The sequence below is a fragment of the Lepidothrix coronata genome, unplaced genomic scaffold (genome assembly GCF_001604755.1).
Source record: "Lepidothrix coronata isolate B3197 unplaced genomic scaffold, Lepidothrix_coronata-1.0 Scaffold177, whole genome shotgun sequence".
NCBI lineage: Eukaryota > Metazoa > Chordata > Aves > Passeriformes > Pipridae > Lepidothrix > Lepidothrix coronata.
Genome location: NW_016690357.1, coordinates 519,309 through 544,877, shown reverse-complemented (window position 1 = coordinate 544,877; position 25,569 = coordinate 519,309). Strand labels below are relative to the sequence as shown.

Sequence of the window (25,569 nt, the reverse complement as noted above, 5' to 3'; positions counted from 1 at the left end):
ACAATTAATTTTTTCTGGAGCAAGATAAACTTCACTCATGGGACACCGGTGAGTGTTGTCTTAATCCTAAAACAATCAGTGAGATTTTTTGTTTCTTCATTGCAATCTGTGAAACTATTGGGCTATAAATCTACCTCTGATTTTCTTGTACTAACCTTCCCATTAACTGACCTGCACAGGCTAAAAAGCAGAAGTAAATTGCAAAACAAAATTAGGACTATAGGAAGAAAAGTTATTTTAGATATTTATTACTCACTTGAAAATCTAATGACACAGTGACAAGTTATTTAATTTTGTTGGAATGGAAAGATTAGCATGAAGGAATTAGACCTGGGTAGGATGGCCTAATCAAGATGAAAGCTTGATATTCATTAAAAGACAATGATCACGTAAAGATGGAAAAGGTTTACATAAAGAAAATTATAATGCAACTAGAAACCAACTAAAAATCCCATGATACAAATGTAAAACTCATTATTTCTGAAAACATACTATACATATAAAAAAATCCTTGCCTCCACCTAGACCTCAGAAACATTTATTTTAATCACTGATCGTAAGAAATTTCAGAACTCATTTAGTAGAACATATTTATCTAACTTTTAAGAATAAAAACTCTTGCTCAGAAATACCAAAATATGCCTGAGTTATAACTATCCTTTAAGGATAACATTTCTTTGTAGACTAAAATATAAAATTGCCCTGTTTTCTGAGTAAATGCTATTAGTGATGAATAACCCATCAGCTTTCCATAACGTGTTCAAAAAGCTTTCAGAATTTTATTGGTATGGTATGGTACTCAGTTCTGATAATTCAGCTTTTAATGCAATCAAAAATATCACCAGGAGCTACTTAATTAATTCCCCAGTGAACCATGAATTTAATTTTCAATGACTTTATTGAGAACTTTTTTTGTTAATTTTACAATGAGAAACTATAATCACTGTTACACAACTTGCAAATATTTCAAACAAGACAGCAATCTCCTATTTTTTTGACTTTTTCTGTTCCAAATTCAGCTCCTGAGATGGATTTTCTGCTTCAGCTTCATTTTCATCTTCCTGTAAAAGAAAATGAAAACATGAACATTAATCAACTTACTGAAGAAGTACACCTTTTCTACTTACGCAGATGTATAGAATTCTGTAAAGACTTTTGCCATCTTTTGTCTGACCAACAAGCATACAAATGAGCAAAAAATGTCATTTATTCAAGTGCTTAATTTTGCCCAAGAGTTAAAATAAAAATGATAAGAAGTTTAAACAAGTCTAATCACCTATTTATAGCAGAAGAATAATTTAATGAGTAAATATTTTACTGACCAATTTACTGGATGGTTACATAAAAAAATTACTAAACCACACAGAGATGACAAGATTTTCAAACGTCTGCAGCAGACAGTATTATACACCTTTCCTTTGTTCTTGACCAGAGGTTTCCACTAAATTACTTTTGAATGCAAGAACTTTCATCATTGTACTAAAAATTACTTCTGAAAAGCATCTGCCATTGAAAAATGTTTCATTTTTTTGAGACACTTTTTTTGAGATACGTTTACTTCACCATTTGATAAAAGACAATAAATTTAACTTCAGAGACACTTTATGTGCTGCAACATCGTATTTTTGTCCCATCTAGCATATTTTCTTGACAGGTCTGCCAATTTTCCAATTACTTGTACCACCATATGTTATCTGAAGATCAGTCAGGTCTAAAATAGGAAACATGAGCATGTCAGGCAGCAGCAGGCTTACAATATTCTACAGCTTCAGCTCCAAGAGTAGGGCTCATAACTCACTACAGGTTCCTCTGGATCTCACTGAAAAAATGAAGTGACATCATAATGCCCGTTTCCATAGGAATGGATACTATTTTGTGTCCAGTACAAAATCATGACCTCCAAAGTATAAATTATGGAAGACTGAGAAAACTGTTTTATAAGGCAACTTGCAACCTACTGCATCAGGAAGAGTCCTTATCACAATTTCAAAGTACGTCCGGTTTTCCTGCCTGCATTTTAATTGAATTTACAGAGAATCTTCCATGTTTCAAAACACAAGAAATGAACTGACATTTGGGAATGAAGAAGCATCCTGGCTGCCATAACACCACTCATTCCAAGTCGACAGCTGAGAGATAGGAAACACCAGGGACATTAGGTGGGACCCAGGAACCCAGGGTGTAGTATCCTGATTTAAAACAGCATCTTCATTCTTGTAGGAAAATAATTTTATCTTTTTACATCCTAGTCCTTTTTTCACCATTAAAGCATGCTTTGTAGGAATGACTATAATAAAGTTTTAGAGGCAGAAAACATATTGGAAGATCACATGGGCAGCACTATAATAAAATTTTAGAAGTAGAAAACATATAGGAATCTCACATAGGCAGCACAAAATATGGAAGATCTCATTTAAAAAAAGTGGTCTTGTAATATGTTACACAGAACTAAAATAAAATGGAAAAGCTAGTTGTTCTATTAAAGAAGCAGACGCTCTAAGCCATTCTGCCTTTAAACCCTCCCCCTTCTGGGGACAGGCCAGGCAGTGAGAAATATTTACGTGACTGACCACTAAAGGCTAAAAGCATTTTTTCTTATCTTTCTGGACTGTCATCTCTTCAATTACCTTTAAAACATGTAGAGAGCCTGTGGCTCTTTTGGTTTAGGTGAGAAACAAGTCTGTGCGTGTGTGTGAAATCAAAGACTGCTGATTCACTGAAATTAGAAGTGTAGAATATATTCAAGAGAGTGTAATGTATAGTCCATATACAGATGTCAAACTTCAAAAGAAAACACAAGCAGGGCAGAATGGGAAACTACAAAGGAGTGAGGCGTAACTAAGCTTAGACATACTGCTTACAGGTGACAAAAGAATAAATGGAATAAAAAAAACACCCACAGAAATTTCTGGCTGCTATAGAAAAACAGCAGGTTATTTAACGAAGAACTTCTTAATAAAAAACAGCAAATCTGCATGTTTCTGAAGGTTCCTACAGAAGTTGTATCCCAACTGACCTCAATGCCAACTAACCCACATCCCTAGAACACAACCTGATATTATTCCAATGTCCTGACTTGTGCTCCCTCATGCAGGGAATATAAACCCTATACTATCAATTTTTTTCCCAGAACACTTGACATAATGCTTAGGGCTTCTTCTCCTAACATACAGAGCATGCAGAAATTTCAAAGACAGCAGAGTCCTACCTCCACTGAGGGCCACAAGAGGGTGAAGGCACATTAGGTTCAATACTGAACATCAGCTTCCTGAGACTATTTTTTGAGGACAACAAAAGGTTTTATCTAGTGAAAGAGGGGTTTTTTTTAACAGAATCTTCTGGCTTTGTGTAGACTTGAAATGTTTTAATTCTGTGCTCAAAAGGTCATGCTTGTGCTCTGGCAGATTTCCCAGGTTACAGCAGCAGCTGCAGTGATCAGCGTATCTGAGATGCAGAAATGATGGCTGAGTGGTGATGGCAACTCCAGGAGTTGCTCGGTGTGAATACTCAAAATGGAAGCATCTGCTTTGGTATATTTTGCAGAACTAATACCCTTTCCTTTGTTGGTCTCCTGTCGCTTAAACTAAGTAAAACATATTCAAACAGGTAAAATCTACCAGCAGGGCATAAATTTGATTTATGTGGGCAGACTTCCACACACAAGTCATCCAGATGCTTGACTGATACTTTGTAATTTTTGTATTTTTATGCACAAAAACTTTCTGACCAGCATTGTACTAAACCATGCTCCACATATGACATCCTAATTTTTTACAGGTGCTTTTACTTCATCTCTGTTTTCCAAGAACAGAAACTCACATCTCATTTTGAAACAGCAATCGAAGTGTGGTATCTCTGAGCAGAAGTGACTGCTGTGCAAAGAGCAGAGTAATGGTGTTTGATCCTTCTCATCGTATGAATTATCACAGTGAGAAAACTTTGTCAGATACACCTTATGCCAGATTAGTTCCCAGACCTGTGCACAGCCACATGAACAACAGTCAAGATGGCAGAAAGGATTTTCAGAGGATACTGGCAAGCATGAACCACCAGTTTTGGCACTCATGCAACTTTCTGCCAGAAAACAAGTGACAGCAGGAGGCCTTAGAATGGCAAACTTACTAATGATGGAAAATTGTCACGAAAATTTGGGACAAGAACTCCTACAAATTATAAGAAGTAAAATATCACTGCCAGTGTGCTTGGAAAAGATCTGAACTGGCAATTTAGAGCACATATTAACCATACCACAAGATGTAAAGACTCACTATTCTTTCAGTTTGCTGACAATGCCAAATTTCTATGAAATGCTTTATCTTTTTTTTTTTTAGTAGTCCAAGAAGCAGCTCAATGATTGCACACAGATTACTGAAAGATTTGGAGTTTCCGATGTCATTAATAATGTTTGAATTTTCAGCTACATAGTCTACATAGCCTAATTATACAGAAATTATGCCAAACAGACTGCAGATTAAATACATTTAATATATTTGTTTTAGTAATTAACACCTATCATTATCATTATAATGCTTTTAATTCTGATGGATAGCAAAGGAAAACCTCTTTATTTTCATGTTATCTGTAAAAAACCATCCATGATGTCAGTATGCAAAGTTTCTATTACCAGTAGCTGCACAGAAGATGAAATGCTGAATTCTGGTTTCTGTTGACAGAAATTCAGTTCACATTATTTCTATTAATACCTCACATCTCTATTTTACATTGTCATTTATTTTGCTTCCAGATGTCTATGATTCTAACATCTAATGCCTGCATTCTAAAATCCTAAAATTAAAGTAGTTTTTGCTAGTAGATGTCACAAATCAAACTTTCAAAGTAGTTCTTACCGTCAGATACCAAAAATCAAACTTGTCTCAGTATCTTTTCTGACTACAGGCAACCACAGACTCAAATATTATACAGTGAATACACTCACCTAAAAGATGCCTCAGCACAGAAATGCTGACTTGTAAGAGTAGCCAAGGGAAGTGAATCCCTCAGAACTGTACTATTACTCTTACTGAAAAAGCACACTTAACAGCCCAAAGATTATTTTTATATTGAAATGAATAAAGTTTACTAGCCTGGAATTGACATTATTCCAGATTTACAAAACCAACAGTGATAAGGAAAAACACAAAGGGCATTACAAAGTGCTGTTAAACCCAGCACTGAACTGAAATGTCAGCTCAGGAGCTCCTTAAGCCACTGAAGACTGGATGACTCATCTGCATCCTCATCTAATGCTGACGGAGTGATGGACCTTCCACATCAGTTTTCCTACATCCTTTGCCCTGGCATTCCTCCTTTTGGAAAAGTACTGGATTCTTTGGGTGCTCTATTGATGTCTCCAAACGCCTTGTGGGCATTGCTTCCTTCAAACTGCTTAGTCTGTACTTGGTAGCTGTGCATTTATGGGTCACAGCAACAGAACAGGGCCAAGAATTTAGAACCAAGACCCTACAATCTGCCACTTAAATATGTGTTTAAGTATTGAGCATTCAATAGCTTTGCTGAAGTTAATGAGAATACTTCAATATTTAGATATCTTTAGCTGCCAAAACCAAAGGTAAGAATCTGACTTTTAAGATCCTCTTTCTGAAAGTTTTTAGCTGACAGTTGAGAGAGATTGTCACATAACTTCATCCCCTTTAAAGGCATGTTTAAGGTCAACTACAAATATTGCCCTGACCAGAGAATAATGGGTCTGATACGTAAAGTTTATTTTGAGTAATTATTCCAGAATATTCCCCCGTAGACAAATTCTGGAATAAAAAGGGGAAAAAAAGCCAAGAAATAGGCTTTTGAATATCCCTTTTTCTTTTTGCCCCTCTAACCAATTTCATTCAAAATGTCTGAGAATTCCTTTTTACTCCATTACTTAATGACATGAAATCTAGAAGACAACACTGAATTAGACAATTCTTAGCTCTGCAGGAAATCTGACACTATTTTGCAAGTAGAACAGATCACACCTCAATTAACTGTGCTGGGAAATGCACCAATTCACAGATTTGTCTGTTACACCATACCTGTAATTTCTAGAGCTGCACTACAAATGTATACTTAATAAAGTAGACTTGCTCTTGTGTGTTTTGCAAACTGCAACCCATATTCTAAACTTAATAAACAGCTATATATTACAGGATGATGTCAAGGATCATCTGAACAATAAGAAAATATGCAAAACACAAAAATGTCCTGCTATAATGAGGAATGGCTAAAGGGTTCTCTATGCTATCATATAATTTAGAAATATAATCTCAAAAACACTCAAGACTAATTCTGATACTATTATTTTCTATAGTATCTTAACTTAAAAAAGCTGTAATATGACCAACATACTAAGCTCCAGTGAGGGTGTTCCTCCAAGGTATTTCATCTCCTGCCTCACAGAATCTAGCTAGGAAAATACCAGTTGGAAGTAGGTAAAAATACTTTCAATACTCTTAAAAAATATATCAGGAAAAAAGAAATTTATTAACTATGAGAGCTTTTGTCTGTGTACATAAAGTCTAGCTTTCCAAAGTCATAGGCCAAATTTGGAGGAAAATTAGTTTCAGGTAAAAATTGGGGGTTAAAGTAGCCTCTCTGTTAAATGGGCAAAAGGTAAGCATCCAACAGTAATATTCAAAAGTTATTTTTCTTCCAAAGTCTATGCTATCTTTTTCAAATGCCTTACTGACAATCCTTATAATGAAGAGTGGTGCAAGAATACAGAGTACAAATGGAACAGTTCTTTACCAATGGATATTAGAAGCAAATATAAATTTCTTGTGATAGATGACAGTTTTCTGTCACCGCAGCTCTGCAGTGATAAGGCAGATGCTTGTTTCCAAGGAAAAGGAGACCCTTGCTACATGGATCATTTTCATAGTGACAGCCTTGTCACTATGTTTGACATTTGTTTCACGAAGTATTCTGAAGCAGCCATCAAGAAAACGCCCCCTCTGGGACCACTGGTAAGCTGACAGTTGTACCTTTTAATGCGCATCTCAAGTAATTCTTACTGTCAAAGCTCACCAAAGTCCTACAACAAAATCTCTGTTGATCTGTTCCATTAAAAACTGTAGGCTTTGAAGGGACTAACCACTACAATGTAAGCAAAGCCGACATGAATTAACTGGAAGCAGCTCTCCACCTCAATTTGCCCAGTGAAAAGAGCAACGTTTGACTGTTTCCTTCCCCAAGCAGTACATGGCACTGTGCTCTAGGTGGCAATGCAAGACCAGTAGAACTACTTTTACTCTAAAGCTCCTCTTAAGCTACAAGCAGCTGCATGTTTATCACAAACTCTTTCCTTTAACTTGCACTGATACAAGAACTTGAAAGTCTTTTTGAAATGTTTGTCAGTGTTCTGTATTTTCTATTTCCTCGTTGCTAATTCTGATTATACAGATAAATGTACCATTGCAAGAGCCCTTACAGTCAAGTTTCATTTAATGCTTAGTACAGAAGTGGAATTTGATGCCAGATTCCAAATCTTCCATCTGTTCCTCTCCTTTTTAGGAGGCAACCATTCCACTGAGTGGCCCTTTTGGCTGACTGCCACTACAGTTGGGATCCTCTTCAGGGCAGGTGGTGCTTGAAACCCAACCATTGTTTTACAAGTTCAGCTGGTTCTCCTTGAAGAAAGTAGAGGAAAATGTTTCCTCTTTAACAATTTGAGTCTTTGAAGGTTCAGGCTTATGAACATTAGACTGCACCTATAAATGCTTAGATATCACAAACGTGAAATATCAACTAAGAAAGAGATGAAAAGCAACTTTAACATGACTGTTCTCTGCCTATATGGGACAGGCCTCAATTTCCACTCTGGTCTCAGAGTGCACACTTGCATCAGTTTTCAAGCTTTCAAGTCTGACACTGTTCTGAATAAGATTCTTTCTAAGGCAAATTTATCCCTCAATGATAATAATCACATCTGTGCATATATAAACACATATATGGAAACTACAATAGCATTTTCTATTTATGTGGCAATATCTTAATTATTTTTATAAATTGTAAATTTAAAACAGAAAATTCCACTTTTTATATATTCATAATACTACCACAGAATAATATTCCATAGCCTAGAAATGTATATGCTAATCAAGATGATATTAAATATTTGTGGTTATACTCCAGCCATATTTACACTATACATTTACTAAACTATAAGAAGTAAAACTTATTTTTATATTCTTTATACTAAGAAATAAAATGTCTTCTTCTTCCAATAGTTAACAAAAGGTGAGAACAAAAGGTGCTCAGCCCAACAATAAGGAATTAATAGCTCTAAGTACTATTTAATTAAAAAAAACCCAACAAGTAAAAGAAAAGTTTAATTTTTAAGTGCTCAATTGTTAGGCTATACATGTATCTTGGTAGTTACTAAATGATAGCTGAAGATTTTTTTCATGCTTTAACTGTTTTCACAAATAAGTTTGGCTATAGAAAGCCTTTAATAAAGAGGTCTGAACATTCTGCTTCCAAAATGATTAACAACATTAAATAGAAAAGCAAGAAAAACTGAGTTATAGCAAAATGCTTCTGAAGCTGCTATCGAGACATATTGCTCAAAGCTGAAGGCAGCTGAAAGACATCACTGTAAACATTACTGAAGGACATATTTTTAATGGAAAAAGATAGTACTACCATATGAAAGGAATAAATTTATCTCAATAACAGAGAAAATCTAGACCCTAATGAAAATGTTTTAGGAAAAATGAGTGCATTGCATGCTTCTGACCAAAATTAATTAGAGTTTTAATGTTTTACATTTCCACCATAATTCTTTAAATGGTGCATTTATTTCATAGTAATAAACACTCGGTTCATTAAGTAAACTTCAAAATCTGTGTTATTCGCTACATTTAACAACCTTTGGCCCTCTTCTTGATTCAGGTTTCCAAAGCATTGAATAAGCAATTGAGGAACACAGTTAAATTTCATGACTCTGCATATTTAGGATTCTTATTTCACCTAAGACAAAGGGCAATTAATCTACCATTCTATACTGAATTTCAACTTTAGTGAGCCATGATAGATACTGGAATGAACTTACAAGAAATGCTTAATTAAATTACTGTAAAAAGCATAATCAAAGTTCTTTCTTTCCTTTTGACAAAAGAAAATGCTCATTTAATTGGAAAAAGTCTACTGCAGTATTTTAAATTTATTAACTTTGGAATTCATGAAAATATTACTATAATGTGACAGGTAAGAATTGAGAAAACTTTTTTTCTTCTTATTTCATCAGAACATTTCATCTGAGTACAGCCGTGAAATTCTGCTCAGGCTCAAGATGTAAAAGACAGATCTTTCAGTGGAGTTACTATGATGACATAGGAGTCTAAACAGCAAAGGCCTTTATTTAGTCACCTATTTTTCAAAATGTCATATAAATAAATGCTGTAAAAAAAGACTTTATATTTGTTGTAATACTGAATTCCTATCATTAGTAGGAATTAGTATATATTCCCTTTCCCCCATTCTGAGTCTGGTGTGTTTTGTCTGGAAAAACCCATCTCACATTAGGTTGAGATGTGGGAGGGGGCTTAGACTAGGGGATTGGATTTTGAGGCTATCTCAAACCATGACACAATTGATGAAGTTGCCAACAAAACAGACAGAAATGAACAAAGCTGCAGAAGCAGACAGAGAATAGAGTGTGAGAGCAAATAGAATCTGTGCTACTGACGAAGAAATCAGGGATTGAAAAGACTTTTGTTTTTTTAAAAAAGCCAAAAACTACAATTCCTTTCAGTAGGTCCCCTCAAACACATATACAGCTATTTAAACCCAGAATCTAACAACTATAACTAACTAACTAACTATAACTAAACTTCAAAATCTATTAAAAAAAAAGAGCATTTTAGGCCAGGATCAGATCCATAGTTTCATATTAGCAGGCCAAGTACAATCTCTCATGGAAGACCTACACCTTCCCTACTGTTATAATTCCTTTACTCTGAATTAACACGTGCACTGAAGACCTACACAGAAGCCAAAATCATTCCTTTCCAAGCCGTATAAACATACTTTTAATCTGATAATATAGAATTGCATAATGATTCACAGAATGGTTCCCTTCATCTATTTGTCTATGGACCTGAAATCTAACAAGACAAGAAATCTATGGACTTAGACATTGGACTTCATTTGGTTTGATGGCAAAGGAGGGCTTGTAGATTTTATATTTTTATACTTTACAAAAAATATAAAATTTTATTTAATTGGTTTTTTATATTTTCATTGCTGTATTTGAAGGTAGCTCTTACTGTTCTGACCCTGTAATGATGCCCGAACAGTCCTGTTTCATACAATAGATCAAATCAGCTGTCTTTGAAGCACCAAGGGTCTATCAGTTGGTAATAAACACATACTTAATTTGGAATCAAAATTGTAAAATTTAATATATCGAGGTTTTAATAGTTTCAGGCTGATCAGTTTCTAAATTTTTAAAAAAAAAAGTATTAGGTTTTACAGTAGGTTGAGTTCTCTTCAGACTCCTCTCATCTTTGCATTTCCAAGTGAGGATCTAAAGCCAAATGTTATTTAATTCAGGAATGTTTGGGTAATTTGTCATGATAGCGATGTTGTGTCTGTAATTTTTTGAAGTTAGAATCTGATGAAACTCTTTCAACTGGAAATAATGTGATGTGTAACCCTTTCATGTTCCAAATATCATCAAAAGGAACTTTCCAAAAAACCTGCCCTGTAAAAGCAACATCTGCTTTCAAACATACTCTGATACCCTTCCAAAACTTGGTATCTAACAACATTTATATACTTTGGAAAAAAAAAAAAAAAGATTAGTTGAAAAGATTAGATGCTTTTCAGAAGCTTAGAATCAAATTAACTTACAGACCTCATCTTGGTGCTGGTAGTCACCACAAACAGGACTCCTTTCAGGTTCACCGTACATTTCTTTGTGATAAATTTAGAAGTTACTGTTTCAAACTGTATCACATCAAAGTCATCTTTTGGTTTGTCCACCGCTTGCTTCTCATCTCTGCCCGCCCTCCAACCAATCACACATAATTTTGTTAGAAGAGTGGGAGAAAAAAATACTTTGATGTGATTCAATTACTGAAAAGCTATATTTTAGAAGATTTCCAAAGCTAGTGAAATTCGGCTATAACTAATCAGTGTTTTGCATGTTTATGCCAGAAGAGCTCATTACAGAGCTCACATTATAAATTGTTGTTTATGTACTTTTCCCTTAAAACACTGAAGTAACTTAATATCATTCACGGAAACTCCTTTTGAAGCTCACTAAACTCCATCCCTCAGATGACTACTCACTCAGAAGGCTTTTTGTCTCCCATTACATTGTATCACAGTGCTACCAAGACATAATATTCTTCACAGCCATTAAGAGCCACAACTTGTAAACTTGTATACATGCATCATTACATTCAACTCATCTGATTACTGAACTGAACAGTACCATTTACTGGGGCTATGTATGAAATATACTGTAGATCAAGGCTTCTCTGGAATTGAATACTGCATTTAAACAGCCCCTCGAGCAAGCAGGGCATTTAAATTATGCGTATTTAAGAGGAAGTTGAGGCTATTTTCAGAGGGTTATCTTTTCCAGAAATCTTAGTGCTGCCACTCAACTACCTCTAGAAAAAGTGTAATAGCACCTTACTCAGGGTCAGCTATGGCCCAACAGAGATGTCTGGTAGTTGCTGCCCTCTGCTCTTGCACAACAGCTAGTCTTGTAACTATCAGCATTACCTAAAAACATCAAGGAAAAGCTTACATATTCATTCATTTTACTTAGTTGCAATCTATTTGCCTGTTTTTATTCTTTCTCTTTCTGCATATACAGGAGTTCCAGGAACTGGATATCACAATTCTAAGAAGTAACTGCCAGTAGCTATTTCATTATTTTCTGTTTACTGATGATTTAAGATAAGCTTAGGACACCTCTCCTTTATACGCACAAAACCAAACCAAACGTAATATATTTAAAAAAAGGTTATGTAGAAAAAACCGGCTTGTGTTCTCCTATGGCAAATATCACTTAGTATTTGAGACAATTCATTTGCTGCTTCCTCTCATCTGGATGTACCTTAGACAACCAACACATTAAGAACCATAGAAGCCTATAGCACATCCATTTAAATCAGAATTTCAATTTGGAAATGAAAAATGTAACTTTACTACTTCGTCTGCCAAAGTAATTTTTAAATATGATTATTAACAATATATGACTGTAAAGAAAATACAGCAAATGACGTCTATTTTGGCAGACAACAAATCATGGATCTTACTCTTCCTACATTAATTGGTGTTTCTCTTTGTCTGTCACCACTCTCCTTAATATCAGTGACAATTATTGGTATTAATCATTTTTTACTTGAATTTGGTTGAAGTATTTTCAATTTATTTAAAATCAAGCAAACCTTTCAGGAGGTAAGTTCTCAAAAAAGCAAATAATGAAAGATTTTGTTAGCTGTTGGTTCTCCTGTGGATTTGAATCTCACTGAATTATTGACATGGGTCGGAACCAACTGGATACCTGTCTGGGAGGGAAAACTGAACTATATAAATACACGAGACTCCATGTGAGCTCTCTCTCTCTTTTCTCCGTCTGCCTGCACCACGTGAATCATCGAATCTTGTCAGTAACCATTTTTCCTTTCTTCTCTCTCCTTTTCTCTTTTTTCTCTCTTTCTTTACCCTTTTAGTCCGTTTTCTTCTTTTACTCTTTTCCTTCTCCAGTGGTTAACTTAAAACCAATGAATTGTGTTTTACTAAAGCTAGTATGTTGATTGTTTGCAAGAGGTGTTTTCTGTGAACTGAATTTTTGTGCTGGGTGTTTTAGTAAAATGCTTTTCTTGATTGTATTTTACTCCCATAAAACCTTTTGCCAAAATATCTTATTTTTCTCTTTAAATTAAAATAATTTCTCTTAGAGAAGAGTGTGTGACTCTTTCTCCAGATGTGAATTAGAGGTTATAATGAACCAAAAGGCTTTCAAAACGTCTTAAATAAAATGTAACCGCTCTGGGCAGCTTATGGCTTAAAATCTGGAGTGTAACAGCCTGTCCATTGAAAATTCCCCCAAATGATGCCTTTTGAGACTGAGATACAGAAAGGTCTCTAAGTCCTACCACAATTTTGCTGTTCAAATTGATAAATGTTAATACATAGATATAATATTTATTTATCTATAATATTAACAAATAATCCAAATCTGGCTGATTCATATCATGCCATATGCTGTATAAACACATCTGGAGAGTTTGATCATACGGAGTCTAAAATCAGTTATGAAAAAAATGAAAGAAGAGAAGGCCAAGAAGTAAAATATCATAAAAGCTAAGTGGGTCAGGATAATGGCCATGTATCTCAATCACATTTTTGTGCCAATTATGGCTATCAAATGAAGAAATAATCAAAAGTGATTATAATAAAAATGTATATAAAACTATTTCATATAGAAATATTTTATATTTTTTTACAAAACAAATATACTGATTGTACAGGACAGACATAAAAATGAGACAGTTATTGAAGATATTTTATCAAAACAGTACTGGGCCTTGAGTCAGTCTGTAGATGTGTCCTGCAGGGGAAACTGAGTTGAGGTCAGGGGTGTGTAGAAAAAGCTGAGAAAACCTCTGGATAACAAAAAACCTCAGGAAAATGTCACTGGAGAAGAGGAAAAAATGGAGGAGTGGTACTTAATGGAGTCTCTAATCTAAAGGGGATTCACTAACAGAAACCAGCATAAAGTTAATGCATGTGTCGCTAGTAAAGCAAGGTCTGAGAATCAGTTGAGGAATTTCTCAGCTAAAATCTCTGACATTTGTGCCCCTACTATAATACTTATTCAGCCTGGAGGGTGTGGAGATTGAACTGACTCCTATGTTAAAGAACTTATCTGTAAAATGTGACTAATAATACTTTCAGTGTTAGGATGGAGCTCTATGCATGAAAAGATTTACACAACTGCTAAGTGCTGTCATTATTATTACATCCAGAAAGTACAGAAGGCTTTAAAAGCATTAACTTTTCTAGCCCAGAACATCACCCATTCTTTCTGAAACTAGCAAAGAAAACATTAAATGAGTGTAGTTATTGTAAGAAATTGTCTGGTTTTAAGTTCTGATGCTTATTTTTTGTCTCTAGGAAAAGTTAGCAATCATTGATAGCAGGAATTTTATGTTACACGATATTGTATGATATGCAGTAAGCTATAAAGCACATGAAAAACAGTTTTATTTCATACAAACTTGCTTTCTGGAAATTATTGAATTGGAAAGAAGCTTTGAGAGCAACCAGAAAGCAATGCATAAAAAAGGTGTCTGGTTTGGAATGATGAAAACAGAATGCAGTAAATTTTTAAAATATAACGTAGTAAGGAAGTAACTATCAAGTCAGTGCTAGTATATCAGCCAGTGGGATCAAATGAAATTGAGGTGTCTATTCCTCTTTTTCAGAAGGAGAAGCATCTGCTCTCCAAGGAAGACCAAATCCTAAAAGAACGTAAGTGGTAGTCCATATTCTCTCTATGAAAGCCGCAGTGGCCAGCTGGAGTTAGATCAGTTTTTTTCTACATGAATGTACTTTCATTTTTAGGCTGTCTTGCACTGTGTGAAGATAATTGTTAAGATTGTGGTCAAGAATTATATCTTTGGATGCAGAAACTCTCAGATATTTAGTTTCTGATTTTAAACTTTTAAAAAGTATCATTTATATCCTGTCTAGTGCTTACAATTTAAACTTTACTGTTTACTCAATGGACAGTGGAAGTTTCACACACAATATTCTCTACATCCAAGAACAGCAATTATTCAGTTGTCCTAGCAACATAGCATTTTCAGATATTGTGAGAATTGTCTCTACATATAATGAATTTTGAGAAAAATAAAAGGCAGAATTTTCTTTCATATATTTAAAACTTTAATTTAAGGAAGATAGCTTTTACTATCACCCAACATGTTAAAATACTTGCTCTGAACAGAGCTGTCACTAATACAGTATTTAAATTTACAAAGTGATTTCTACATGAATGAGATTGTTCCAGGCTGAAAACAACATTTTTAATACCATAAACAAACAAGAGATGAATGCACAAAATGACCTGTTTAACAGGGGTTTATGTACCCCCTGTGCATTGTATTTGGAAATGAAGTCCTTAAACTCAGAGGCAGAGGGATTCTCTGTGGATTAGAAGAGAGACACGGGGTCCTTTCAGCAGCATCCTTTTACACAAAAATTGGCACTAACACTCTGTTTGCTTCAGCAAATGACTTCACGCTTTGTCCTTTTAATCCAATTTCCACCTTAATATAGACTGAAGTGTTGTGAAAATACTGAAAGAGAATGCCTGGAAAAGTATTGTATTAGAAATCTAATTCAGGTGGTAATCCAATCCCACACAGTCAGCTTCTCATTAACTGAGACATTTAACCCACAAATGGCTCCATAGAAACCAGCATGAAGCACTAGCTATGGTGGGATATAGTTCTCATATATCAAGATGTGACTCAAGTCTGACAAGAAGAAGAGGAATAGGCATTATACGGGAAGGCACAATAATTGATTGTACTTGAATAGCTCAGATTTGTAAGTTATTACAGCACTAGGTATTAATGGTGCAGCCCATAAGTGTATAAGCCACCCTATTCAGCAAGGGCTTCCTTTAGCAGGTATTATCTCCTCTTAGGTGAAAGCACCCATGTGTACCTTAAACAGTCATCCCACAGCAGACAGGAGCCCATTCAGAAAAACCTTATTCATACTTTACTGCCACAGAAAACAATATTTTCCTAGTCAATGCACATTGCTACTTTGGTTTTTAATTTCTTGAACTGATTAACCCAGGAAGCGCTGGGACAATATCCTAATGACAGACACTGGTGGATGTGAGCAGCTTGCTGTCTATATGTCTATGGTAAGAAAGGGCCAGAAAACCAGCATCCTCATATCCTCCTGGTAGAAGCTATGAGTCCATTGATATCTCAAAGGCAATATAACATTGCTGCTCATTGCTTGTGAATATGTCAGACTTCCTGTCAGCGCAGTGAGATTCACCAGGGATTTAAATAAAAAATACAAACCCAACAATCTTTAGGCAACTTAAACATGATGAACATATACCACTAAGATATTCCCATCACAGTATGCAGTTTCACAAAGCTTTTTATCCTAGTCAAACTAGTATCTATTCATAAAGGTGTTTGGCTTTAACATGTCTTGAGTAGAAGTAGAAAGAAAACGGTATGTACCCAAATTAAAAATTTCTACAATTTGTGAAGCAAACATGTTCTTACCATAGTTTCTTTCAAAGTCGTGAGTTTTACACACTTCTTCACAGAAAGGTAAATTTGTTCTTTAATAATTTCTACATTTTTTCACAAAGTATAAGGATACTGTTTATACATGATATTAAAAAGTTAGGCCAGTAGAGGTAAAAAAATGTGCAGAAAGGAGGAAGACATCTTTTCTTGATATAAGCACAAGGTTACCCTTATAATCATACCCCTTAGAGATATATTCAAGGTGGGGAACTGAGCAGGTTTCTCTAGAAAGGAAAGATCTGACTTTTTTAAAATTGTCAACATAATTTTTCCCCTAATTTTACATTTAAAGTGGAAAAACTGAAACAGGTACCAGTCTCTCTCCCTGAAGAATCACAAACATGTTTTGGGACTATGTTCCAACCAGACAACCACCACCTATTTGGAAACAGTGACATATTTTTGTCATCACTTTCATAAGCCAAACTTTAAAATATGTTAGAACTTCCATCACATTAATGTTTCATAACTCTGAAAAAGATTTAGATTCCACAGGAATGAGGCCTATAGCCATGAGATATGCCATGAGATATGTGGTGAAGGGATTTCCATGACATATGCCATGAGATGTGTCATATCCAGCCCCTCTGATCTCTGAGGACTAGCTGGAAAGCAAGGGTGTTCATTTTCTGCCAAATTTCTATACTCTTAATGTAACAGATTTTAACAGCGATAATAGCAGCTTTTTTCCCAAATGTTGTGGATTTTCTGAGGAATATAGCAGGTTATGGTCATATTTATAACAAGTGAGATAAATTTTCTAACTAACTTATATATATAAAATCATCCTGCTTTCACCATGCCAGATGCATGTGCCCTACTAATCCAAAAATATTAAATGCATAATTGAATTTCATTTCCTCAGGGCATATGATTTCATAACCCATGGCAGGAAAGGATGAGAAGAGTCAATTAACAAAAAAATGTCATGCCTGTCCAAATAAATGAAAGGACAGATCTCTTCAATAGCTTGGCTTGTGCATCAGTCTCCTCCTTTCTACATTAACGTTTATGAATCAGTGATCTATCAAGCCCTTCAAAACCAAGCAGTAGATGCTCAGCAGTTAACAATTTTTCTCACACTCTCTGAGATGCACAGTCAAGGATATGCAGTATAAGAAACTTGCACTTCAGAAAACCCAAGTATATCCCTCCTGACTGCTTCCACTGTAATACCATTTTCAAATGCAAGATTGGCTGACTGGCTGAAATTTCTAAGCTATGCACTTACAGCTAACTGGAATGCTAATATGAAAAGAGCAACATGACTTTATTTCTGACAAGTGGTAGCCTTCCTTAATGAAGCTTTTCGGTGCTGGAAGATGTGAAGCAAGTTCCTCAGGAAACATTCTGAAGTTGTGAATTCTCCTGCTGGAATTCAGCAGTCACCAGATTAAATGATCCTCTAGTTTGCTTGGCTCAGAAGTATTGATGTATGTTTGAAAAGCATCAGATACTAGCAGTCAGTGTGCCTGCTCCATCTGCCATGAAGATGTCATACTTCATGCAATGTAGGCAGGCTCCTGTGGTTTACGAAGGAATGAAAACAACCAAATACTTCTCAGTACTTCTGTTTCAAAGCACAAAAAGCTGTCTTGTAATGAAATCAATTCATCTGATGTCCATACTTTCTTGCAACAGAAGATACTGAGAATTTACCGCAGTGAGAAAAGCCCCTGCTATATGCAACTATACGTATTGGTAGCCTAATGCAGTTTTTGTCTGACAAACTTGTTCCACACTATACTAAAGCCAATCCTTTGAAAGATGCACTGCGAATGCAAAGTTGCTAGCATGGGTCTTTATAGCCAAAAGCCAACTGGATGTGCTGGCCTAAATAAGTGCCTGATTTCCAACAGGTATGACACCATACTTTGACACAGACATATCCTCATATGGCATCTTTCTTATTCTGAAACAGAAAGCAGTGGAACCTACCAGTTAAAGCAGGTTCTCATCTTGTATGTACGCAGCTGTTTGGGTTGAAGTACTGTGTCATTCGTAGGCCTCTTGAGATGGCTGACCAAAATTCAGCGTACATAAAAACCATAATCTTAAAAAAAGATGCCTCAGACCTGAACAAAGCATGATCAAAGCTAATCAATTAATTTCTATGCAGTTTGATACAGAACCACTGTTAATTTCAATGTCTGTGACTTGGATTCCTCTTTCCTGTGTTTGATCTCCCTGAAAGTTAGAAAATTTGCTTACACAAGATGCATTCGGTGGACAATAGAAGGAATAAAACATAACTCATCACCCTTATCTTCCACATTGATTTTAGGATGGGATAGTGCAACAAATTCCCTAATATATATGCTGAAAACATTCTGGCAAGGACAGCTGGCAAGCAAATGGAGTCACCCATAACACTGTTTCTACAGAGTGCCCATCCAAGAGTAAATTCTACTCTGTCTGTAAATAATCACAAAGGTAAAGATTGAGAGTCTGTAGAAACTAGAAATATTTACAGAAAGAATTAAAATTGAAATTGCAAGTTTCTTTCAAGCTACTGATCATGCAGTATTAAACAAGCTTTATTGCCTTATCATAGCAATTAATTTTTGCTTCACACTAATGACATTCTTATCATGCCTAAGATGCTAATGCAATTTGACAACAGCAAATACCATAAGATGACTTAGCTTATTCATGTCACTAGTGGGGACAAATTCACAGCTTTACATTAATGACCTTCCAAACATACTAATTACTTATAAAATGGACTGCTTCTATGATTTTGTCATGGAAAGGAAAGATTCATTTGCACATTGTCTTTTAATATCTGATATTTTAAAGAAAACAATTATCAAGTTTCTAGGCAGCAGTTGTAAATGAAAACTTTGGGTATACCCCATAAAATTATATTTTCACATGTTTCTTGTTAAATACATGACCTTACTAAATCTTCCAGCTTATTTCACCATCAGCGTGATGTGATACTAATGAGTGATTAAAGTTAAATTTATTGCTGGAAAAAAACACTTGGAATTCAAAGTAAAATTCTCACATACATCAGAAACAACAAGACTTCATCCTGCTTATTTGCAAACAGCTGTTCCAGCCTCTGATGGATTCTTTGGATCTTCTGTGCATGAGACTGGCTCCAAAAAAGCAAAGTCTCTTCTGATGAGGTGCCTTGGAGAGCACCTCTTTCATAAGACTGCGAAGCTGCAGCTGGAATTAGGGAGCAAGCGACCGTAAATGTGGGAGTTGCTGCTGCTGCTTCTCCAGCTCAGGGCTTGGGGAAGGAGCATTCACATAGAAAGCACGAAACTTAACCACTCAGCCTTGAATGGATTAGAGAAATGTGGCATATGATACTTTGAAGTACTTTGAAACAATAATAAAGGGAAAGCTACAAATGCTGGAAAACAGATTCAGGATTTCATCATATACAACTTTTCTGCTATTACTTCCTTACAAATAGTACCAACATTTTCCTGCATTTCTTGTTAAAGAAGCTGGAAACAGAGCTGAAAATGTGTTAAGATACTGAATCATAGTATTTGTGTATAAAACGCTTCATTACAAACATACTTTGAATTCTAATTATATTTTTATTAACCCAATTACTTTGCTACGTGTATATTTGAACATAATTATATACTATGATATGCACCTCTCCACTATTACATTTACTGCTAAGGCTAATTTTAACTAAATTAAGTTCATTCAAATAGACTCAGTATACATATTTTTTGTGAATCTTGTTTTTTTTTTTTTTGCAAACTACTATTGTACAAAATAGATAGATATATCTTAAGCTTTTTATAAGAATAAAATGAGTATAAAATAAAATTTACACTGAATAAGTGTCATAGTTTGCTAATGTGTTCTAAACAAAAATATTTGCAGGATTAGTATGAAGTTTACTGCAAGCTTGTTTTAACTTTCAATTGACCTTCCCTTTTTTAAAAAAAGGTTTTCACATTCATACATATGTTCCTGTTGAAGATGGGGTTAAACTTGTCAGAAGGATTTTAATAAAATACTGAAGACCTCCTTTAATTTATGGCATATATATTTTCAAGAAGGAAAATGCTGATATTATCTTGGTTATAAGCTTGCTGCTGAAATGATTTAGATATTCTTTTCCTTTCACACAGTATCAGTATAAAGCTTTTCTTTGCAGGCAATGAATTATAGTTGACACTTCAAACCTATTCTATCAGTATCTTCTAGTTCAGAAAAATGAGAAAACATAAATATTTATTCCATGTATAGAGAAAAGACACAGGACTCTGATACAAATGATCCACTATGGAATGATGAATAATTGTTACATGTGTCACACTTAGAACAGTAAAGGGCAAAAAAATTTGCCACTTTTTAATATGAGGATTTGAGGTTATTGTGCAAATAAAAATGCAGTCATTTTACCATAGTGAGCTGATAAGTGTTTAGGCCCAGTGATTTTTGATGACATTCACTTCATGACTACATGGATGATGAAGCTGCTTGATACAGATCCTTGGTCTGATTTGATAAAGCCTCTTAATGATGAGCCTTAACAGTGGAAAAATATTAATGTAAACAACCTTCCAATTTCTCAGTTCATATGCGCAATACCTCTCTATCTTAAGCTTACCAATTAATAAGACTAAGAATCTGTTTGTTCCATTCTGTGATCTTTTCACTGTCTTTAATCTTGTTTCTATTACTAACTTAGGTTTATATATTATGCAGAGAAGTAGAGGCTATTATAACCTGCTGAATAATAAACTCTGTAGGAAAAAAAAGTGAAATTTTCAAATATTTAAAACAATATTATTAGCCTTATTATCAGTCTTTCCTCTTGAAAAAACGAGATTTATCCTATTAAGTGCAACCTCTAGCCAAAATGCAGTAAAAAGAACTACTCCAAAATATTTTTTATTTTTTTTTTTTTCTAATGCACAATGTCTGTTTTTGTACTAGAAAGGAAAGCTTTTTTAAGTAATGATCTTTCTTTTTTTTTTTTTATTCAGTGCTTTTAACCAAAGAACCCCGACTGGAACATTAAAATGCATCAATGATATAAATTATGGAGCTAAAAATAAATACCCAAAATTACAAGCTTTTGAGTAAGACTGCCATGAAAAAAGTATAATATATAATTGCACAGAATTATTTGATAATTTGTGTTATAAGAGCTTCACAGACTGTAACATAGAGATCCCTTATTTATTAAATTCAATGCATATTGATTTAAATGAAAATAAACTAGCATTAATTCAGTAAATAAAAATTAGGAAGTTCTAAAGTAACAATACTCTAGAAAAGTGGCAGAGCCATTTTCTCAGACTGCTACATTTGTATTAAACAGTGAACTATAAATCACAATTCAGAGATGCTAACTTAGCTTTAAAAAAAAATCCAACCTGGAACCACACCACATATGCAATAGTGCATCTGAAAAGTTTTAATTTTTGACACTATTTCTTGGCTTCATCACTACACATGGGCTTTAGCAGGTTAACTTGTGACATAGAAATAGAGTGCTACAATGGGTAAGAACAAATGTTTCCCTAGCCCAGTTTCCTGTTTATCTTCAATGGCCACTGGCAGACACCTAGGAAGACTACAAGATGAAGGTAAGACCAAATCAAATTTATCCATATTAGCTTCCAAAATTAAATGTTATTATTAAGTAGAATTACCTTTGAGATAAAGAAATTCTGTCTGAAATACCTAGTATCGTAGAAATAATTTTTAAAAAGTAGACTTTAGGAACAGTAGTATTTTAAAGAACACTCCAAATTCTTCCAGCTTTTGACCTTTGATAAAATAATTAAAATATATTTCAAATTTTCTCTGAGTGTTTAGTATTTCTACATGAGAACCTGAGGGAGAGATGGAGGGATCAAATGTATCTCCCTCCATGGCATGAGAGATCTTGCAGGGTGTCATGCTTCTGGTTAAGAAGGAAGTTTCTTCAACTTCATCTTTCCTACAGGAACAGGGCTTGGATTTACTTTTTTTGTAAGGTTTTAATGAGCTTCCCCTTTTTGAATTACTGAGTGCCTCTGCAGACACTAAAAGCTTTCTCAAGTAACAACACGACTTCAAAATTGGGTTATTTTTACTCTGCTGCTTATCAGGCTACAACATGAGCAATGGTGATCTAATGATCATCTCTACAGGCTCTGAATGACACTATAACTCTTGTCTGTATCCTCATTTTAAATACCACCCTTGAAACTAGAAAGAGGCTGTTAAAACAAGCAATATTTTGCAGAAACAAACATCTAAAATTTTGCACAGCATGCACACATGCACACAAATTATATTCTGTGGATGAATCCATTTTTAAATGCCGACTTACTAAGATTTTTTTCCGAGAGCTGACTATATAAATAAAGACTGTCAGAAAATAAGAGTAAAAATAAGCATTCAAAATGAATTAAAAAAAAAAATCTCTGCTCCTTTCCTTGTATTCACTTTCTTCATGGTTTTTGTATGTTGTCTTCCATTTTGAGTATCATACCTCCCAAATTCAGAGCTACATTAGAAGAAATATGATTTTATTTTGACTTAATTTTCTATACTTCTCTACCAGGTATTTTTTATAGGCCTGTCTTTATCCTCCTAAACTCTGGACATTTATTTTCATAATACCCACCCCATGTGACCAATACTGGACTAACGGAGTTTACCTATAGTGAGTGCCTACACACAAAAGTCTACTGAAAATTTGAAGGACACTGGAGTCAAGTACAATCAATGGGTTGAAAAACTTACAGGGAACAATTCTATTGTCGTTTGGTTGTACAAATTTAAGGCAACTTTCTCCCCTGACTGCTCATTTTGGAATTTCGATTGTAATTCTCCCCCAAATTAGAACCTACTACTTGAATTTATTCCAGTTTCAAAGAGAATTCTCAGGGTAGAATCCTAGATTTGAACACAGAATCACAGAATTATGGAATCCTTTAGCTGGAAAAGATCTCTAAAATCATCAAGTCCAACCATTACCCTAATGCTGCCATGTCCAACCATGTTCCTAAGTGCAACATCTACAAGTCTTTTACATACCTCCAGGGATGGTGACTCAACCACTTCCTTGGGCAGCTTGTTCCAATGTCTGACAACTATTTCCTTGAATACATTTTTCCTAATATCCAATCTAAATCTTCCCTGGCGCAACTTCAGGCCATTTCTTCTGATACTGTCACTTGCTACCTCCTTTCAGGTAGTTGTAGAGAGTGATGAGGTCTCCTTTTCTCCAGGCTGAACAATCCCAGGTCACTCAGCCACTTCTCATAAGACTTGTGCTCCAGACCCTTCACCAGCTCTGTTGCCCTTCTCTGGACATGCTCCAGCACCTCAGTGTCTTTCCTGTACTGAGAAGCCCAAAACTGAATGCAGCACTCAAGGTGCAGCCTCATCATTTTGCTCAGTACAGGGGGACAATCCCTGCCCTGGTTCTGCTGGCCACACTAATTCTGCTACAAGCCAGGATGCCATTGGCCTTCTTGGCCACATGGGCACACTGCCACCTCATTCACTTTCTGTGAATTCCAGTGCTTGTAGTTCTTGATACCAAATCACAGTTTAAATTTTGTGTAACTGATCACCTGTCTGAAAATCTTACAAGGAGTAAGGGATCCTAACTTACAGAAAGAAGCAGGATTTTTATTAGTTACAACATTAGGCAGTAGCTCTTAATTTTAGTCAATCTCCTGAACAACCCAGATATGACAAGCCTACTCTTGTAGGGGGTAAACTGAGAAAACAACCGTAAAATAAGTAAAAAGTGTTCTTTTTGAATGGATAAATACAGAAGAACTGGCTAATACATTAACGCCAGGAACAATAATGAGTATTTTGAAGATTATTTTAATTTATTTTTTCTAGAGCACAAAAATGACAATGCAATCTCACTGTCAGTCCTGGACCGTGCTGCATGCTGACACTGAAAAGGGAGGTCGTGGTCCACAGTTATGTATATCCTCCACCACCCATGCCTGGTCTGCGAGACCAGCTCACCAACCCAGCTCACGTATCTGCTGGTCCAACAAGAGTAGCAGGAAGGCTGTGAACACAGACTGCCCTTTCAGCAGCAGCGTGGGCTTGGGCTGGTGTAAACTGGCTGAGGGCTTGGCCTGCTGGCCCCTGAATTGCAGAGCATCTCCAAACCCCATCTTAGCCACCTCCCTAGGCTAAAGCCTCCTCCAGGTGCCCTGAGAAGTCCTCTGCAAGCATCTTTCAAATAATTTTAGCTTGCTAAGTCTCGCAGTAGGCGTCTCTCCACCTCTATTGTGTATATGAAGAACAATACGAAGCACTCCTTATAAGGGGACATGGAAGTATCTTTATTGACAGGAGGTGTGTGTGTGCTAATTTCCTGTGATGATTTCAACCAAATTAAACAAGAACCTTAGCAGAGTAAAACACACTAGCACTGGGTAATGGAGAACCAACTTCCCAAACATACCATTCCTCATCACAGTCTAAGTTTCTCTGAATCTAACTATATTTTCAGGAACGCTTTTAGTTTCTAAATAAAATAAAGCCCATAACTACAGCACAGAATATATAGTTATGAGTATTCCAGGTAATCTAGAGGTTTTGGGAGACTCAGATAGCTAAGTAGCCATTCTTAAAAATAAAAAATTAATTATAGGAAAACTGTTCACTTAAGAAGGATTTAGCAGGTCAGTGAGGGCTATTAAAGATAATGGTGTGTGTTAATCTACTTGATAGTCTTCAGGAAACACATCCTTGAAGTTAACATAAATTTAGTTTTAAATTACTGTTAATTAAGGTAGATTAATGTATATATGACTCACAAAAATATACATTAATAGCAAAAAGAGCCATTCTAACAAATAACAAATCACTGATCCTACTGCACTGAAATATTTAGGCAATGTGAGCTCTTCAATGTCTAAAGATTCTGTTTAACAATGAGAGAAATGCAAAGAAACAATACTTCGATGAAGCAGCATTGGAACACTACTTGGATTGCACTGCAGTTTAGAGATAACCCTGAAGCAACTGGGCAGGGAAAATCTATATAACCTACGTTATATTAATGATTACTGACTGACTTCCGCTTATCTTCATTCCCCTAAGGATGACATTGAAATTTTCAACTATGCTCAAGCTTCATTATCTGAAATCTAGCCTATAATAAATTAAAGGGTTTCTGATGATATTTTCAACCTGTCATATTAAAATAAAATGGAAAATTTCTGATATCATGTATCACCTAGAAAAAGGATCACTGCTTTGTTCATATAGTGCAATGTGAAGTCTAATACTTACACTGCAT

The 25,569-nt window shown here is 35.2% G+C and overlaps 1 protein-coding gene across 4 annotated transcripts in view; it reads right to left on the bottom strand.

Moving 5' to 3' along the window:
- Positions 1 to 232: 232 nt before the first annotated feature.
- Positions 233 to 25,569, bottom strand: part of PHF14 (PHD finger protein 14) — a 161,748-nt gene continuing 136,411 nt past the window's right edge. For all 4 annotated transcript variants that reach the window (XM_017830360.1, XM_017830359.1, XM_017830362.1 and 1 more), the window contains one exon: positions 233 to 1,061. Coding sequence is in view for 3 of the 4 variants with exons in the window: in XM_017830359.1 (XP_017685848.1) it covers positions 987 to 1,061 (75 nt within the window). In the remaining variant the exon portion in view is untranslated. The remainder of the gene's footprint in view (positions 1,062 to 25,569) is intronic.